The sequence below is a fragment of the Pogona vitticeps genome, chromosome 6 (assembly GCF_051106095.1).
Source record: "Pogona vitticeps strain Pit_001003342236 chromosome 6, PviZW2.1, whole genome shotgun sequence".
In the NCBI taxonomy this organism is placed as follows: Eukaryota; Metazoa; Chordata; class Lepidosauria; order Squamata; family Agamidae; genus Pogona; species Pogona vitticeps.
In genome coordinates, this window is record NC_135788.1 from 96200415 (window position 1) to 96215146 (window position 14732).

Consider the following 14732-nt stretch of genomic DNA (forward strand, 5'->3'; position numbering starts at 1 on the left):
CATGGACTTTTCTTGCTGCCACTATAACAGCCAATTCAACAATGGTGGCCTTGGATGGGTTGAGCTCCAGAAGAATTGGTGATGCCAGTAAAATTACCTCCAGCCCCATAGGTAGTTGCCTACCTCAGTTTAAATACTTTGTATCTCCCCCAGGTGAGTGGGGAAGATTTGTGATGAGGCAGCTTCTGTACCTACTCGGTCTGCTCTCTAGGTGCTAACTATTGATGAGCAACTTCCAGGCCTCTGCTGTCTCTCCTTTCTGGTGGTTCTTTACTTTTAAACTAGACAGCTCTTCAACGAAAATATGACTTCAGATGGAGAACTGTTCTCTAACAGCCTTTCAGTTAGAGGATTGTATGCTGCAAAATAAGACACAAGACCACCCTAGCTTAAACCTGCATTCAGCCTCTTGGACATATATCACATTTTATAGGTGACTAGATTAGGGCAAGAGGAGTGTTATTTCTGAGATAATGCCCTTTATCTATTTGATCTGGAAATCATAACTATACTGCTTTGCCAGTGCTCTACAGCAGGTGTGGGCAACTTATGGCCCTGTTAAGTCTCATCAGCCCTAGCCAGCATAGCCAATGTTGAGTGGAAAATTAGAGTTGCAATCCAACAATACCTGAAGAGCCCACTCCTGCTCCATGGCTGTTCAAGGGTCACAATTTATTTCTCAAGCAAATTGGAATTTTACATAAACCAGAGGCAACAAAACCCTTATTGTTAACAGCCAGATAAGTGATATTAGGGACAAAAAGCAAAAGCAAAAAGCAAAGCGTGCTGCTTATATACCACCCCATAGCGCTTCAAGCACTCTCTGGGCGGTTTACAATTTAATTATGCAGGCTACACATTGCCCCCCCAGCAAGCTTGGTACTCATTTTACTGACCTCGGAAGGATAGAAGGCTGAGTCAACCTTGAGCTGGCTACCTGGGATTTGAACCCCAGGTCATGAGCACAGTTTTAGCTGTACCAATGTAGGTAGTGTGTGTGTGCATGCTCACTGTTTTCCCACTTAATTTAGCTGCTGAATTATGCTATCAATTTGAGGAAACCATAAGCTAAAGATAATTTGGAGACCCCCCCCCCCGAAGTAATAGTGCAAACCAAGAATGTGGGCTTCCATATACCGTTGAACTAAAGATTTCTTAACTTTGGTCAGATGTGTTGAACTGCTCTTTCCAACTTCCCTTACCACTGGCTATGTTGCTTAAGGTTGATGGGAGTTGCAGGTCAGTGCAATCTAGAGTATAATTAATTTCACAACTCTGGTGCAACAAGAATGGCTCAGAAACATAGACTTTGTGATTTCTTCTATCTGGACATTCAACTGGATAGGTCTTCAGCAGTGTGGGAGTTCATGAACCCTGTTTTGGTGCTGCTTGGAATTTTAAGTATCTTAAGATATGAAGCCACGGGACAGATTCTACCGTAGGTCAAGACTCCTTGGAATTAATCATGAGATTCTTCAGAACTGAAGCCATACCAGAGCAGGAAGTTAGCATAATTGCTCTTCCTTGATCCTGGACCTGACCATGTCCAAATGACTGAAGGGACACTGCAAACAATTTCTAATCAAGAAAAATAACAGTAAGCCAGGGTTTCGGTGAGCTTTCATCCATCGGTGCGTTGACACCAAGGAAAAGCTCTGAATTTGAACCTGAAAAACCAGTTCTTCAATTTTGTAAATTCAACAGGTTTCCCAGTCAGCAATACTGTGTCCAATGTGCAAAAGGCCTTCCCATAGAGGTGGTGAGGATGACTGGGGAGGCGGGAAACAACAGCATATTGTCTACAGAACCAGAACAAGCAGAGTATCCCTTTAAATTTATGTTGGGGAATCTTTGGCCCCAAATATTTTGAACTACAGCTCCCACAATCCCTTGCTATGATAGCGGGTGCATCAGGACGATCCGGGTTTCCCTATTTCTGCTGTACAGCAGTGCCCCTTTGGCTAGGTCTATAACATTTACTTCAGGGTTTAACCTCACACTCAACAGAGAGCGTGGGGACATCTCCAGAGCAGTACTGACTGCAATCCATCAGGCCACTCTTCTGTGCATGCCCTCTAGAAATGGAGCTTCCCATCATTGTAATGGGGTGCATGTAGAAGAGGCAATCTGAGGGACTGGCCCAAGTTGATCATTTCTACATCTCAACCCCAACAGCTAGCTTTATCAATAATAAGGGGAAAACATAGGTTGTATTTTTATACCTCAACCTCTTCCTTAAGAGTGTTTCTCCATTCCTGGAAAAAAAAATTCTTGATAGTTTATAAGTCCTGATCCTGGAAAGACTTGATAGTCATTTGTTGAAGTGAACTTAACTATGCTAGACAATCAAAAGGGATGGTCTCCCCTCTTAAGCCCTTGCTATGGCTTAGCAGTTTCTGTCAAGCCTGTTTAAGTGGGGATGGGGTGGGGAAGTCAGTTTACACTCTTCAAGCAAACAAATTATGTGGATGTGCAAGACCCAATGGTTCTTATGGTGTTTTCAGGTTCTTTTTTTAAACTTTATTTTTCAAAATGACAAAAAACTTGATGGTTGCAAATATTTATTGAAAGCAGTGTACAGGCTCCCTGTTTTTGTTTTGGCTTAAGAATTTCTTTAAATAAACTGTAAAGCTGTAAGCGTGCCATTGTGTCACCATGTCAACCTTTGCTACAGGCAGGTATTATGCTTCTTCTTAGGGTGTTTACTGCATAGCTGATCCTATATGCTGCGGAACTTGTGGCCCTCCACATTTTCGATTACAACTCTCAGCTGATCTCGAAGACTGATAGTGAAAAATATTCTATATAGTACAGACTATATTCCAAAACATGCGGAGAGTGAAAGTTTAATCACCACTGCTTTATGCAGAGCCAGCCCTACCACTAGCCAGGGAGAGGTTGCCATCTCAGGCAACAGATATGGCGGGCTGTGATTAGCAGCAGCAGGAGGTTGGAAGACAGCACCATTTTTATTACACAACCTGTCCCCATGTCTTAAGCAAGCTGTTTTCCTGAGGGATGACATCCCATTGCCAGTGCTAACATTAATAGACAACTATCTGCTGTCAGTTTGGCCCACTTCAATACATGGAACTAGAATTTAGAACACAGTGTATTTTACGTATTAGGCAGTAAAATATCTGAGGCTGGCCCTTTTTATACAGATGCCCACAGGAGACTTACCTCACACTAGCCCTTCCACTATATCAAAGCAGTTGGCATTCAGCAGACTGTTCAATTACTACTGGTGTTGGTAACTGAAACAATGTTCCTAGGATATAGCTTTAAGTGTTCTGGGTGGGCTGAAGTACTACTCCATCATCGGCTATGCTGGCTAAGACTGATGGTAACTGTAGTATAACCACATCTGGAGGGGGCACTTTTCCTTCTCCTGTTCCAAATATGAGCTCCATTTTGGTTTCTCATTCTTATATGGTCTGTATTAAAACATCAAACAAAACAGCTCCCAGTGGGTTACATGTGAACAGGCAAGCACTTCCAGTTTCACACTAAATCCAGGCTGGACACCTCGACCTCTCTTTTTTGTGCCTTGGTGAGTCTATGTAAACAGATAACTGTTCACCCAACTTGTTACAGAGGTACTGTAATAGCTAAGAGTTCTGGGGATGCCCCCCAATATAGGATGGCAACTCTCATGAACCCCCTAGCCAGCATAGCCACTGATGAAGGATTATGGGCATGGCAGTCCAACAACTTTTAGAGGGTCCCAGTTGTCTACCCCAAACCCTATATGAATGTTTGCTACCATTATGAAATTGCTGATTAAAGATAAATACCTGAATACTCGGATGATAACAGATATGTGAGCAGTTGAAAGGACAAACAAAATGGCCGACACATACCGGAATTTTCTGAAATTTGTTTTATTGGACACACTGTGGATTGTTCAAGCCACAACACAAAGACAAAACAGAGGCCAATCAACACAGAGACAAAAGATGGAGCAGCGACTCAGCGCCGGACCAGCCGGGTGAGGTGATCAAGAGCAAGCCGATCTAGTTTGCGGGGCTAACAAAATGAGAGAGACACCTGGCACACAGAGAGGGACAAACAGACAAGACATCTATTGGGGCGTGTAGAGCAGAATCTTCCTTTGGCAGTAGAGTGGGGGAAGGCATAGCTCATGAAGATGTTAAAAGTCTTCTCCCCTCCCACAGAGATATCATCACATCCCTTTCAGCCAGTAGTTCTCAAGGGAAGATCAAGGCTGAGCCCCACCAACCAAAAGAGATCTTCTGTTCCCAAAATAATCTTGGAGTCTCACACCCTTCCCTGTTGCTTCAGTGTCATACTGTGAATGCTATGTGCCTTCTATAGACAGTTTGATACCACAGGGACTGTTATAGCTCCATCCTGTGCACACCTGGAACTGTAGTTTGGTGAGGTACTTAGAATCCTTGCTAGAGTGTTCTAGTGCACCCAGGCTGAAGTACAGCAGAGAATACAAAGTATTTTACCTAACTAGAAATCCCAGGATTCTATGGGATGGATCCATGGCAGCAAGAGTGGTTATCAAATGACTATAATGGTGTAATATCGATGCCATTCTTGAAATTAATTGATACAAGCCTGCAAGAAGAGGCTCCAACTTAATGAAGTTCCAACCAAGCAAAGAAGTATTTCATGGCCATCCAGTTAATTATACTATATCCTTCAGATCCACTGAAATATTAGGTTAGATCAATAAACAAGAAAAGCTCCAAGAGATGTTCGGTTCACCCAAGGTTTAGCTCACCCAAGGGTGAATTAAGTAAACGTAAACTAAGGAATTAGGTAGCACAGTGTTTTATAATTTTTATTCCAAGAATCTCAGCAGCAAGAAGGCCTGTTTAAACCCTGTTTTCTCCCTAAGGACATGTCATAAAAGAGTAAGTCTGGATGCTATATGGAAAAGCGAGTTACGTGATCACTAGACTGCTCTAAGTTCAGAGCTAGTGAAGGGACTCTGCTTTACTCATGTTTCCACTGGTGCTACAGATAAATGGCCAGTACAGCAGTAGATGTACATTTTTATAATTTTAAGAAAGCTCAGACAGATGTAAAAACACAGAAGATGGCCTTGGGAGCTTTGAACGATGGAGGTCTCACATCTGCATTTGAGCTCTGCAAGAGCTTTATATGGATATTTTCTAAAAAATAATTTCTGTAGCCAACTTGCCCCCTCCCCATTAGTGGGACTGAAGAAACAGAATAAGCAAGCCTACATCAGGAATTCAGTAGTTCTCAACCTTGGGTAACCCAGGTGTTCTTGGACTGCAATTCCCAGAAGCCTTAACCACTAGCTATGCTGGCCAGTGTTTCTGGGAATTGCAGTCCAAGAACACCTGGGTTACTCAAGGTTGAGAACCACTGATCTATAGCTCTGACCTTCCATATGTTTGGAAAGATAACCCCCACAATCCCTTGCCATTGTCCATGCTGGCTTAGGTTTCTGAAAAACACAGTCCAAAACATCTGGAAGGCAAAATGTCCCTCACACTTAACCTCAGCCAAGCCTCCAAACTTCATACAACGCACCAAACTTAATTCTGTGTCCATGTACGGCGGCCCATTAAGGGCCACCATTCCAAGGATTGTCAAGCAACAAACAGCCTAAATACGATGGCTGGTGGTTTGTCTTTGGCTTGGTGAGTCACAAGATGGGTGGGCCTGTTTTAGAAACAGCCAGAAAATACTTCATCTTCTTCACTCTGTCTCCCAGAAACAAAACCCAAATACTCAGACCTTAATATTATTCTATATTCTTCTTGATAAAGCTAAGAAAACAACTCAAGATGTCTAGACCATTTTGTTTCCATGTACTGGATAGTTTCACTCAACTCACTCACTTTACATATGCCCTTCTGCTTCTATACTCAAATAGAATCAAGACATCTTTTAATCTCACAAACTGATAGATCCTGACCTGATGCTGAGGTACTGAGCTATCAGAGTAAATTACACTTCACTACAAAGGAAAGCAGGAAGTGCTAGTGGTTTTCTATCACCTCCTTTTAAATTATTGCTTCAAATGCCAAAGAAAAAGTGGAGGATAGGAGGGGGGAAAAGGTGGAAATAGCAGGGATAAGACCAAAAAACACAAGTCCAGTTTCAATGCTACTCATTCCTGAAGTGGGCCAGATGTCCAGGAGTGCTTCCATAAGGTGCTGTGCTTCAAGGAAGTTCTACCATCACCCATACTGAAATTCAAGACCTACAGTCACCTTAGGAGAAAAGGACGTCTCCTTAGAGGACTGGCACAGTTCAGCACACCATCTGCTCTTGCAAAAAAAAGATTATTAGCATAGACTGTTTTCATACAAAGAACCTGGAACGGCTTGAAGACTTCAGCTCCCTTGAAAGAAGGTGGCACAACAATGAAAAAAGAAGAGGGTGTGTGAGCAAGTAGCCACCCCGGAACTGCTGCGTAGTCAGAAGAACCCCAAATGTCCAGTATCCAGGCTCCTCTGTTCTCACAATGCTGTTCTTTGTCCAAACATTTAGTTCCTGCTGTTACGTGAGCAAAAGGCAGCCTCCCAAAACAGAGCTTCTCCAGTTTTCAAGTTATTTCAGGGCCTTCCACCTTTCTTGCTTCTAACCCGGCCCCACTCTGAGCTAGGAGATGCTAAAGTGCTTCCTCGTCAGCCTTAGTGACAATCCAAGCTCCATCAAAGTCTGCCCAACCAGCGGGCAGAAGTGCGAGAATGGGAGATGGACTGTGGGCATCTTTTTCAAGTGTATTGGGGGTGGGGAAGTGTTGCTTTGGATGGTTATGGCATAACACCTCAGGTGAGTTTCTCCCTTCACCCCACCCTCACTGCTCAGTGAGATGCTGGTATTCCATGGCTGCATGCCTCAACCGCCTTGTGCTTAATCAGTGAGGGGGGCAGGGACCTTCATTGTCTGCTTCCCCCCTCGCTCTGGGAGACAGTGGAAAGGCACAATTGCTCCCAAAGCTGTTCGCAGCTACCACAAGACTGCACTGTCCATATTGCTGAAGCCAGGCTCCACTCTTAGCTTCCAGTAGGTGCTGTTGGCTACCCAGGATTCCTTGCCACTGGCATCCACTTGCCGCCTGCACAGGAAGAATAAGAGGAGAAGTATTATGAGAAGTCAAAGTAACCCCCTGGTGAGGGGAGCATCTGGAGTCACTGTGAATTCATGTTTTTAAAAGGAGAAGCAGACAAGTATTTTATACATTGTCCAGGACAAAAAAAAAGAGATCATTCTGAGTAAACATTAATCACTTCCTGATAGTTAGAGCTGTTTAACAGAGGAAGAGATTATCTTGGAAAAGTTGTAGAATCCCTTTCGTTCAGCATTTTTAAAGAGAGATTGGGTGCTCCTACCTCAGGGATGCTTTTGCTGTGGATTTCCTGCATGAGGAAGGGCTTGGACTAGTTGACCCTTGAAGTCCCCTCCAATTCTACAATTCAGTGACTTTATGACCAGTGGAGGGGGGAAGATTTCAGATTCTCTCTAGATGAGAATAGCACATGTTCAGATAACTGTCTACATACTTGACAAAATTTGATTGCATTTCAAAGGTCTTAATCAAGGCTTCTCTCCTACAAGTGGCACAAAAACAACACAGCAAAGGCAGAAAGACCATGTTATCAGTAACTGCAGCTGCTGCAAATGGCCACTGTTATAATCTTGCACAAACCTGCATTTTGGGTGGAAGCATCACATACCTGCTGTCCCATTTTTGCAGCAGGGATGGGAGACAAGTGGCTTTCACACATGTTGGGAGACTTCAATTGCCGTGGTCCATCAGCATTGGCTCCACTGCCTAGGTTGTTGGGAGACTCAGTACAAGGTCTACAGAGCCATACTTTACTCCTTACTGGTTTATAGGAGCCCCGATCCACCTCATCTAAAATGTATACATGTATATACTAAATAAGGAAAACACTTCTCAAATCTCTCAAAGTGTGTTCTTCTTCTTCTTGTTTAGTTGTTAAGTCATGTCTGACTTAACAACGGTCTCTGTGTCCCCATGGACCAGAGCACGCCAGGCCCTCCTGTCTTCCACTGCCTGCCGGAGTTGGGTCAAATTCATGTTGGTCACTTCGATGACACTATCCAACCATCTCGTCCTCTGTCATCCCCTTCTCCTCTTGCCTTCACTTCTTTCCCAACATCAGGGTCTTTTCTAGGGAGTCTTCTCTTCCCATAAGATGGCCAAAGTATTGGAGCCTCAGCTTCAGGATCTGCCCTTCCAATGAGCACTCAGGGTTGATTTCCTTCAAAATGGATAGGTTTGTTCTCCTTGCAGTCCAGGGGACTCTCAAGAGCCTCTTCCAGCACCACAATTCAAAAGCATCAATTCTTCAACGGCCAGCCTTCTTTATGGTCCAGCTCTCACTTCCATACATCACTACTGGAAAAACCATAGCTTTGACTATGTGGACCTTTGTTGGCAAGGTGATGTCTCTGCTTTTTAAGATGCTGTCAAGGTTTGTCATTGCTTTCCTCCCAAGAAGCAGAAGTCTTTTAATTTCTTGACTGCTGTCACCATCTCCAGTGATCATGGAGCCCAAGAAAGTAAAATCTGTCACTGCCTCCATTTCCTCCCCTTCTATTTGCCAGGAGGTGATGGGATTAGTGTTGAGCTTCAGATCATTTTTTGCACTCTCCACTTTTCACCCTCATTAAGAGGTTCTTTAATTCCTCCTCACTTTCCACCATCAGAGTGGTATCATCTGCATATCTGAGGTTGATATTTCTTCCAGCAATCTTAATTCCGGCTTGGGATTCCTCCAGTCCAGCCTTTCGCATGATGTATTCTGCATATAAGTTGAATAAGCAGGGGGACAATATACAGGCCTGTCGTACTCCTTTCCCAATTTTGAACCAATCAGTTGTTCCATATTCAGTTCTAACTGTTGCTTCCTGTCCCATGTATAGGTTTCTCAGGAGATAGATAAGGTGGTGAGGCACTCCCATTTCTTTAAGGACTTGCCATAGTTTGCTGTGGTCCACAAAGTCAAAGGCTTTTGCATAGTCAATGAAGCAGAAGTAGATATTTTTCTGGAACTTTCTGGCTTTCTCCATAATCCAGCGCATGTTAGCAATTTGGTCTCGAGTTCCTCTGCCCCTTCGGAATCCCGCTTGTACCTCTGGGAGTTCTCGGTCCACATACTGCTGAAGCTTGTAGGATTTTGAGCATAACCTTTCTAGCGTGTGAAATGAGTGTGTTCTAGTCCACAAAAACTTGTGGCAGAACACACCTTTTAGTTTTTTACATTGTCTTTGCTGTTTTTTTCTAGAACAGACTAACAGGGTTGCTGGTCTCATGTCCAAAATAGGCCAAGACAGTTCAGCTTCTCATCCCCCATTGTCAAGTTCTTCAGATTCCCATCAAGAAGGTGCAAGTGCAAGTGATCCCAAAGATCCCTGATCCTGGCATGCCACAGACCAAGGGAATCATTTTAGAACATTGCAAAAGCATCTAATTACTGCATTTTTATTCTTCTACTTTGTCCAAAGAATCGAAGCTGGTGCGTATGTCCCACTCTCTTCAATACTTACGGCAGCCCTTTGTGTTGGGTCAGGCAATGACTGGCTCAAGGTCAACCAGTCAGCTCTGTGACTGAACTAGACTGTCCATTGGCTAACTCTTTAAACCAAACGTGCGAATTATGTGTCCCATAGTCTATAAGCATTATCACCCTAGACATCCCATAGTAGTATAAAAACTATCAACCTAAAAAGGACCATTTGAGCCTCCTAAGAACTCCAGGGAGCATGTAGAGTCTATTTCAGATCAACCATGACCTTTCTAAGACCCCAAGTAGCCTCCCTCTTCAAAACTGGAAAAGAGTTTCTGGTTGCTTCTAGTGTGGGGGATTGGTGGGGGGACCAGATATGGCCCCTCAACATCTGGGTATGCATGTGGAAATTAATCATGACACTACCATGCCTCCTTAGAGAAAGAGTGAGAGAAAGGAGGGAAAGATTGCATGAAGGCCATACATAGGTCCCACAAAGAACAGAAGAAAGCAAGGAAGTACCTGAAGAAGCGTGCCTGGTGAAGAATATTATTATCCTCCATCACTCGACGCCGGTCTCGTTGTAACTGTTCAATCCTCCTTTTCTGTGACTCTGCAGCCTGAACATTTCCCTCTTCTAGGTACCTACAGGCATTGGAATGGCACCAAACTCTGAGAGACACATTTTCATTTATGGGACTATAAGACAATCAGAAAATGCTGGGGGAAACATACATTAGAACATAAGAAGAGCCCTGCTGGATCAGGCCAAGGGCCCACCTAGTCCAGCTTCCTGTATCTCACAGTGGCCCCACCAGATGCCTCTGGGAGTACACGAGACAACTTGATACCTGTCTCCTGATACCCCTCCCCTGCATCTGGCATTTTGCGGTACCTTCCTTTTAAGCCTGGAGATTATACATCCTCATCATGGCTTGTAACCTGAGATGGACTTTTCCTCCAGAAATCTGTCCAATCCCCTTTTAAAGGCATCTAGGCCAGATGCCATCACCACATCCTGTGGCAAGGAGTTCCACAGACTAACAGCAAGCTGGGTAAAGAGATATTTTCTTTTACGTATCTGTTCTCACCCAACATTCAATTGGAGTGGATGTACCCTGGTTCTGGGATTACGTGAGGGAGAAAAGTGCTTCCCTCTATCCACTTTATCCATCTCCTGCATAATTTTATACATCTCAGACATGCCGCTCCTCAGATGCCTTTTCTCTAGACTAAAGAGCCCCAAACGCTGTAGCTTTTCCTCATAAGGGAGGTGCCTAGTAATCATTTTAGTCACTCTCTTCTGCACTTTTCCCACTACGTATGTCTTTTTTGAGATGCGGCAATCAAAACTGTATACTATACTCTAGGTGCAGCCTTACCATCGTTTTGTACAATGGCATTATAATGTTGGCAGTTTTATTTTCAATCCCAACTGTACTTTTCCCGACTGTAGTTTTTTTGTGCTCACTTGTTGTTACGTTATTGTTATGCACCATCAAGTCAGAATGAATATACGGCAACCATAAGAGGGCTTTTCAATATTTAAGGAGTGATTCTACTAGTTTCACACTCCCAGTAGGCTTCCATGGCTGAATGGGGATTTGGACGCAGGCCCCCTGACTCCTGGTCCATCAATCTGCCCAGTACAACACACTGGGTACACCACACTAAACCACACTGGGTTTTTATACCCTACATTTATCCGTACTATGATTGTAACCGTGAACATAGTGATTGTGTTTTGCCTATCTTACTGACAGAAGACCACTTCAAAAAAGAATTTTAAAAAACTTCATGTAGATGCTTCCATGGCTTCTCTGCCCTCTTACCGTTGGTCAGGCCTCAGCCGAGTGTCTGTGGAGGGTAGGAGGCGCTTGAGCTCTGATGTTAACTCATTGAGCTCCAAGGCAAACTGAGTGAAACCATAGTTCTTCTCATAGTCCCGAGGCATGGGATCTGGAAGGAGGGGAGGACAAAGGCAGAAACTCATGTCAGGGCACTGCATACCCTCTCAGTTTGATCAATTTCATGTTGACATCCTAACAACTAGAGGGGAAAGGACAGAGTTATCCCAAGAAGTGTAAGCTGTTCTAGCTGTTCATCAAGCAAATAGAACCAAGATAAAAGTGGGTATTGGAAAAGGAGCAGCTGATTTTACAGGAGCCTGTCCCCCCAAAAAAGTGTTTGTGTGGGAGAAATATATGCCTTTATTCCTTATGCAAGACTTTGTAAGACTTGGGGCTTAGAGTTATTTGAACAGAATTTGTTTAACTGGCTAAGGATGGTAAGAGTTGTAGGCCAAAAACCTCCCCTCCCCATACACTTTAGAAGATATATTGGAGCGTCCCCATATATTGCATTACTTCTCAACTGTGCTTCCCAGGCAACAGCTTGTGCTGCTTTGTTGTTCCCCTGTGTTCACCTACATTCATTCTTAAGAATTTAGAGACATGTTAAAAAGGGTAGATTTCCCCCTTTTCTTTAGCATAAAGCGTGCAGGTTGTAAGACATCCAAATAGGCCTGAGGGTGGAGATTAGAATGTGGCTACTAACATTCCAAAGCTTGGATGCCTCTCCAAACTAGAAAGAGGAAATACTGCTACTAAGCAATTAGAGCAGGGGTGGCTGGAAGCTGAGGATACCTGTTGTAGTCCAGCACACCTGAAAGGTACTTGATAACAGAGGACTGAAATACACAGGGTACAGCCAGCCTTTCTTGAATAATTATTGTGAAGGTATCAACTGTATCTTGTATTGACTGTATTGAAGGTATTTTGACTGCTTGTTCCCACCCGCCACCAGCAGCTTTTAAACCCTCAAAAGCAAAAATAAAAATGTTAAAAAAAACAAAGTGTTTTCAAGATTAAACAATGACAGTAAGGAACCCAATCTTTGTATGACAAACAACAGAGGTTCCATGAATTGTGTATTAGCTGCTGCACTGGAAATTGATGAATTTATGAATTTTCAAAAAACATTTTATATGCCTGCTGTGTTATGTTTTCTTTGGTTTCACAATCAGTGAATCTGTTTTGTAAGGCATCTAAACACACACAGAGAGCTGCTCCAAAGATCAGAGATCCATTGAATTTTAGAACAGACTTAAAGACTATGGGGCCACCCCTCCCCAGGCCCCACTAAAGAAGAACAGGTGGTTGGGGGTTTCCCCATTATCTGCTCCCCAGCACAGGTGGTTCCTTACTGGGCCTCCAGATGCATTTGCCGACGGGGGCCACGCCACGATACAACCCATCATGCCACTTCCCGAAGAGCCGGTGGATAACCTTGCCGCTATGGCTGAGAATGGCGCCCTGCACCTCGTTGACCCCGGAACCCCAGTACCGTGCCTGCCAGAAATGGGAGGGTTAGGGTTACATCTGGGAGGAGACTTTGTACAGTCAAGCAAGCAGGAATACATGCAAGGACCATGACTAAGAAACTGTAGTGAGGAAGCCCAAAAGCCAAGAATCAAAACACCAGGAACAAGGCAACAAAACATTACTTGGCATGCCAGGAAAGCAGGAGGGGGAAAAAAAGCAGTATCGGGGTGGGGTGGGGTGGTGGACTAAGAAGAGGGGACAGAGTTCAGTAACTGAGCAGATGCTATGCATGCAGAAGGTATCAGACTAAATCTCTGACATTTCCACTTTTTAAAAAAATTTGGCAAGATACAATCAAGTCACATACAACCTATGGCAACGCTATCAAGGTTTTCAAGACACATGAAATATTTAAGGAATGGTTTTACCATTGCCACCAGGGATAGGATTACCGGAATTTTTGGATTACAGATCCCATAATTCTCCATTCTAGGAGTTCTAGTTAACAGAAAGACACCTTATAGATACCTTAAATGCTATCTCTTCTGACCTAAACATTTAGGTACTGTATCTGTCAGATAGAACTCCCAGAATGAAGAATTATGGGATTTGCAGTCTGAAATTTTTTAAAAATCCCATCCTTAATTGCCATCCCCACCCCCCAGTCGGGTTCCATTTCTATATTAGGGTTAGGGGAAAATCCACGCCTGAAACCTTGAGATCCCTCTTCAGTAGTCACTACTGAACTAGCTAGACCAATGGTCTGACCAGAGCTTGGAACATTATTTAAAAACCCTTGTGCACTACTGAAACTCATTCTGTTACTTTTTTTAAAGCCTTAAAAAAATAGAAAGAAACGTTCGTGAGCCACATTGAGTCTCTTTATTGGGAGAAATCTACAGTAGCATTAAATAAAATGAATGAATGACAAAGAGCCAACATCTCACTTCAAATGCCCTGTTAAAAAGCAATTTTTAGGAACAGTAAGTGGAAATTACTTGTTGCAAACCAAAAAGAATATGAATACAATCCTAAAAGAGTACTGTTAAAACATGAGGATAAGGATGTAATTGAGTCCTCATAATTCCAAGTTAAGAACGCAAATAACTTTGCACTTGAAACACATTGGTGTTCAAATATAACCTGCCAACATGGCTAATTGATGAGGTGCTGGAATGGATCTGGGTTATGTAACTGGGCATGCAACTGAGATGTGCCTCAACACTTGATCAATTAGCAACAGTTCATCACAGCAAATTACACAAACCTCATGCAAACACTAATAGGATTCTGGCTAGGATTTCATAATGTATTACTTTTTAATGTGTTAGTTCCAAGCTCTGGGCTTGAGTTGGTAAATGGCAGAATTGACACAGGATGAGTTCAGAGCAAAAAGGACAAGGAAGAGGATGGAATACAGACACCGGAGGACAGGGCAGGCACAGACAAAGGGATCAGGGTGGAAGGAGGGCCAGATCAAACTTACTTTGCAGAAGGTGAGCTTGCAGTGGTAGGTGCTATCTCTAGTGTTTCGAATCAACACCTCGCCATAATGCTCAATCCAGCGCTGGCCACTCAGGATATTGTGGATGCAGGAAGTCACTTTGTTCCATTCATAGTGATCTCCAAACCTTTTGTTGGGAGAAAGAGAACACAAGAGAGGGGTCCGGGGTATGGGGATTTGTAGGAGAGGCCCATAAGGATTAAAGGAGACAGGAAAAGGGTTGGTAACTCACCTGGGAAGATGGACATTCACTGTCCCCACAGGGATTATCTCTAGAGATTTGCCCCAGAACTTGTTTTTCCACTTCATATCTGAATAAAACAAAATCCAGAGAGACACAGAGAGAGTGGGGGAGTGAGATAACACTAGTTTTGTCTCTGGGATATAAACCAAGGGGTGAAAGTCGGGTGC

At 43.5% G+C, this 14732-nt stretch overlaps 1 protein-coding gene across 9 annotated transcripts in view; it reads right to left on the minus strand.

Annotated features, from left to right (window-relative positions):
* Positions 1-3868: 3868 nt before the first annotated feature.
* Positions 3869-14732, minus strand: part of OSBPL7 (oxysterol binding protein like 7) — a 48155-nt gene continuing 37291 nt past the window's right edge. For 6 of the 9 annotated variants that reach the window (XM_078377937.1, XM_073004321.2, XM_073004317.2 and 3 more), the window contains 6 exons: positions 14554-14632; positions 14304-14448; positions 12700-12844; positions 11327-11453; positions 10017-10139; positions 5089-7075 (listed from right to left, as the gene is read on the minus strand). In XM_078377937.1, the coding sequence (XP_078234063.1) occupies positions 6967-7075; positions 10017-10139; positions 11327-11453; positions 12700-12844; positions 14304-14448; positions 14554-14632 (728 nt within the window). In that variant the 3' untranslated portion in view covers positions 5089-6966. Of the gene's footprint in view, positions 7076-7349; positions 7480-10016; positions 10140-11326; positions 11454-12699; positions 12845-14303; positions 14449-14553; positions 14633-14732 lie in introns of all 9 variants that reach the window. The other 3 variants (XR_012088622.2, XM_020785547.3, XR_013537569.1) reach the window with 3 other exon arrangements.